This window comes from Sinocyclocheilus grahami, unplaced genomic scaffold (assembly GCF_001515645.1).
Source record: "Sinocyclocheilus grahami isolate Dianchi unplaced genomic scaffold, SAMN03320097.WGS_v1.1 scaffold176.1, whole genome shotgun sequence".
Classification (NCBI taxonomy): domain Eukaryota; kingdom Metazoa; phylum Chordata; class Actinopteri; order Cypriniformes; family Cyprinidae; genus Sinocyclocheilus; species Sinocyclocheilus grahami.
In genome coordinates this window covers 3,216,488-3,221,286 of record NW_015505355.1, presented here as the reverse complement: position 1 = coordinate 3,221,286, position 4,799 = coordinate 3,216,488, and the positions used below count along the sequence as shown (strand labels likewise).

Sequence of the window (4,799 nt, the reverse complement as noted above, 5' to 3'; positions counted from 1 at the left end):
TCTCTCTCACACACACACACACTCTCTCTCTCTCTCTGTCTCTCTCTCACACACACACACACACACTCACACTCACACACACACGACGCGTTACTCAAAACTCCGCATTTGAACAGTCAATAGCAAATACTTAAACTAATAACAAAACATACTTACAGTCGCTGATTCAGAAGCGCCAGATTGTCATAGCAAAGTCGGAATTTACCCTTTTTTTGGGGGGGAAATAGTTTTTGTGCACAGCCAGCCTTGTACTCTTCTAGGCTAAAAAAAAAAAAAAAACCGTTGTCCATAAAATGCGTTGCACAAATTCGAACATCTGGGTTGTGCTGTTCTGTTGTAAATAAATCTTAACCAAAGATTCCTAATTGCATCTACTTCCGGAAGGCCAAATAAAGTGCTTTTGCTTTCGCACTGAATCACACAGAGTCTCCCTGACATGCTGCATCAACACTACTGCTGTTCCTGAAACCACGCCTTCTTTCTTTGCGTGCACATTTGGGCGGCATTATGCTAATATTTCCACATAGTGAGGTAAACATGTGGGGGCGTTAGAACGAGCCGTTTTAGGTAGGCGTGGTTGACTCTTAACTTTTATAAAGAATATCTCTTTGGATTTGAGACTTTAGTCTTTGCAACTTTACAGATCTTCTTTATGCACCAAGAGCTTGTAACACTCCAAAGAGAAAGGAAAACTTGAAATCGCATCATATGACCCCTTTAAACTGAACTTTTCAGCGCCATACTTTTTTAGCTCCTAAAAATATTACTTTGACGCGTTCCAAAATAATATCTGTGCTCTCGTGACAGAAGGCAAATAAAGATTTGCTGAAGCACTTGCAATTAAAGCCAGCATTTAATTCTTTCCTGATGTGTAATTGACAGCCAGTCGAGTCAGATGTGCTCATATGCACAGCATATGTGGCATCTGTGGTGCTCCGGTGCTTTTACTTAAAGGGGTCCTATTATGCTTTCACTTTTTCAACTTTAGTTAGTCTGTAATGTTGCTGTTTGAGCATAAAAAAGATCTACAAAGTTCAAAGTCCACTTCAAAAGGAGATTTTTTATTTAACAGAAATCGCTTTTCAAAAACTACAACGAACGACTCGTTTGGACTCCAACGCATATTTTCCAAAATACCAACGAATGGGACAAGACCTGGTTGAGCTGCACTAGAGAAGGCAACGAGTGTTATCACTATGTCGAAGACACACTTGCTTTCCCAAGGCAGACGAACTTAGAGCGGTTACAATCATCTGGGTTTAAATCGCACTCAAATTAATTTGATTTTAATGCAATATTTACACTGAAGCTCACAGTAAACTATGTTAAGGGGCGTGACATTTCCCGACCAGGCACAGAGTGGTGCCAATCACAACACACACTGGCCCAGCTAACCAATCACAGCACATTTCGTATTTCAGAGCCGTTTTAGGTAGGCGTGGTTGACTCTTAACTTTTATAAAGAATATCTCTTTGGATTTGAGACTTTAGTCTTTGCAACTTTACAGATCTTCTTTATGCACCAAGAGCTTGTAACACTCCAAAGAGAAAGGAAAACTTGAAATCGCATCATATGACCCCTTTAAACTGAACTTTTCAGCGCCATACTTTTTTAGCTCCTAAAAATATTACTTTGACGCGTTCCAAAATAATATCTGTGCTCTCGTGACAGAAGGCAAATAAAGATTTGCTGAAGCACTTGCAATTAAAGCCAGCATTTAATTCTTTCCTGATGTGTAATTGACAGCCAGTCGAGTCAGATGTGCTCATATGCACAGCATATGTGGCATCTGTGGTGCTCCGGTGCTTTTACTTAAAGGGGTCCTATTATGCTTTTTCACTTTTTCAACTTTAGTTAGTCTGTAATGTTGCTGTTTGAGCATAAAAAAGATCTACAAAGTTCAAAGTCCACTTCAAAAGGAGATTTTTTATTTAACAGAAATCGCTTTTCAAAAACTACAACGAACGACTCGTTTGGACTCCAACGCATATTTTCCAAAATACCAACGAATGGGACAAGACCTGGTTGAGCTGCACTAGAGAAGGCAACGAGTGTTATCACTATGTCGAAGACACACTTGCTTTCCCAAGGCAGACGAACTTAGAGCGGTTACAATCATCTGGGTTTAAATCGCACTCAAATTAATTTGATTTTAATGCAATATTTACACTGAAGCTCACAGTAAACTATGTTAAGGGGCGTGACATTTCCCGACCAGGCACAGAGTGGTGCCAATCACAACACACACTGGCCCAGCTAACCAATCACAGCACATTTCGTATTTCAGAAGGCGGGCCTTCATTTGATACAGGAACTTTTCGAGCTGTTCATACCAGACTGGGGAGAGAGGCGTTGTAATAATGTAAAATATGTGAAAAATAATGTGTTTTTCACTACAAAAAACACACTGTTGTTGGTACGAACCATGTTTATACTCTTTAGTGAACCTGTATTTGTTGTAGTCTGGGTTATATTTATTTTACCTTGCATAGTTTTGTTCATGGAGTTTGAGGATGAGGGCAAGTCACACAACCTGTCCATGGTGACATCTGCCTAATTTAGTTGGCTTCTACCACATGACAGATGAGTTAGATCAATAATCTGACAATTTGATTTGCCTGTCTCCCAGGTCGCTTAGTGTCATCAAAAAAGGAAGAACTGATCTCCATTTTGGATCACTTTAACATCCAGGTATGGCTAAAGATCCTCTCAATTCTCTAAATGTATGTTATCAAAACTATTTAAATGATCTGTTTTGATTTATCTGATTGGTTTTTCATCCTCAGGTGGACAATCCGGTCTCTATCCTAACTCAGGAAATGAGTAAACACTTCCTCCACTCCAAAGGAGAGGGTGACAAATATAAAGTGAGACTTTGTGTGTGTTTGTGCATTTGTTTCTCTCATAACAAATACAAACTTGAAATTTGCTTTGCTCTTTTTCTTCAGTTTTTCATGAAGGCCACTCAGCTTGATCAGATGAAAGAAGATTACAGCTACATCATGAAGACCAAGACCATGACCCAGAATACAGTGGAGAAGCACAGGGAGGTGAGTGCTGAAATAATCACATTTACATAGTGGTTTATGTAACTGAACTGAAATTATGTTTTGGATGGAGCATCTTTGGAAACAGTATCTGATTGGATTGCTAGACTAGATGCTCTTTGAGATGGCAGTATAGTTTTCTTTCACTCTCTGATTTCTTCTCACACAGACTCTACAAGAGCTGAAGAAAAAGTACCATGAGAAAGAAGAGCGCTATAAAAGTCTGGCTTCACTTGATGAAATGCAGAAGAAGTTGGATGAGCTGAAGAATCAGATGGCCTGGGCTCTGGTTAGGAATCACTGCCAGCATAACATGAACTGTGACTGCATGGCTCAAATCAAAATTAACACAACGATACTATCATTTCCTAATCAGATTTTATCATTTTCATATTGTAATCATATAATGTTTGTAATGGTATACTGTGGTTCTTATACTTTTAATGGCACATTTCTGTTGAGTGGCATGTAATGCACAGCCTGACCAGCCTGATTGACAAACGAATGGATTTTTTAATGATTTAGTCAGAATGACTTAGAATTCATTACTTTTAATCAGTGTAACAACTCATTCACTGATTGAACCTGAATCATGATTTATTTATGGTTCCCATCTCTAGAAGATCACATGCTTCAAATATCTCTCAACCGAAGATTGTGACCTAATACTGAAATGTATGTCCATGTACATCAGGTGGCAGAGGTGGAGCAGGAGATCAAGCCAATGAGAGAACGAATCACAGCTGAAGAGAAGTCCACTGTCAAATATGACCAGAAGGTGGACGAGTGGGAGGTGACTGAATATTATCTGGAGTCTCTGTGGTCCAGTTTCCTCTAGTGTTCATGAAGCCACACATTTGACTACAGGATAGTTTGGTTTGGGCCAGATTTCAGCTTTTCCTGCCCAAGTATGAATTTTTGGTCAGAATGAGACTTTAAATCAGTCAAATCTTTTTTTTTTTTTTTGTTTTCACAATTTAGGGGCAGGTTTAGCAGAAATACATTATTCCACAGTATAGATTCACATTCAAGTAGCTTCATTGGCAGGAAAAAAAAAACTTTACATTTCCAAAGCACTGGTAACAAAATTTCAGACACTTTTAAACACTCAAAAAGTTATATAAAGTGAGAAGTGTGAAAGGACAGGCAAAAAAGTATGCAATGAGTGTTGATGTTATTGTGAAGTCGGTGGTCCTGTTGCACACCACCTGGCAGCCATGTTTGCACTTGCTGAGGTTCCTCCTATTAGATGTGGGAGTTTGTTCTTGATATAGACTGACATGAAAAAATTCAAATAAAGGCACAACAGTCAAACGCTTGTATTAAAAACACCTAAAACATTTGTAAAAAAGGATTTTCAAATAACCTACTACAAAATGCTTAAAACAAAAGTTGAATAACCTTCAAAGATTTGATGCTGCAAACTAATCAGTTTCTTAATCAGACATGCTCAAGAGTTGCTTAAAAACAGCCAATTTTGCCTTGTTTTCATTTCATTTTTACAATAAGATTATTTGTCAACACATGACCAATTTATAATTGCAATGGCATGATTTTGGGTTTTCAGCTTTTTTTACTGCAAATTAACACTAGATGCACAATCAGGTTTGGCACACCAGGATTTCCTGCTAATTCTTACTGCGTTTTGATAACAATGAGAAATACTCAGAAATCCAAAGAAGAAAAACAGCTACAGTTATGCAGCTTATGGACATTAATGGGCTCACCGAAAGTGTGAAGATTATTAGGAT

General features: G+C 38.3%; 1 protein-coding gene across 1 annotated transcript in view; it reads left to right on the top strand.

The window, feature by feature from the left end:
* The window catches only part of LOC107593796 (structural maintenance of chromosomes protein 6-like), a 51,746-nt gene that overhangs the window by 15,985 nt on the left and 30,962 nt on the right, over window positions 1–4,799 (top strand). Inside the window, exons 5-9 of the mRNA XM_016283671.1 lie at window positions 2,631–2,692; window positions 2,788–2,868; window positions 2,950–3,051; window positions 3,218–3,337; window positions 3,743–3,841. Coding sequence (XP_016139157.1) covers window positions 2,631–2,692; window positions 2,788–2,868; window positions 2,950–3,051; window positions 3,218–3,337; window positions 3,743–3,841 — 464 coding nt within the window. The remainder of the gene's footprint in view (window positions 1–2,630; window positions 2,693–2,787; window positions 2,869–2,949; window positions 3,052–3,217; window positions 3,338–3,742; window positions 3,842–4,799) is intronic.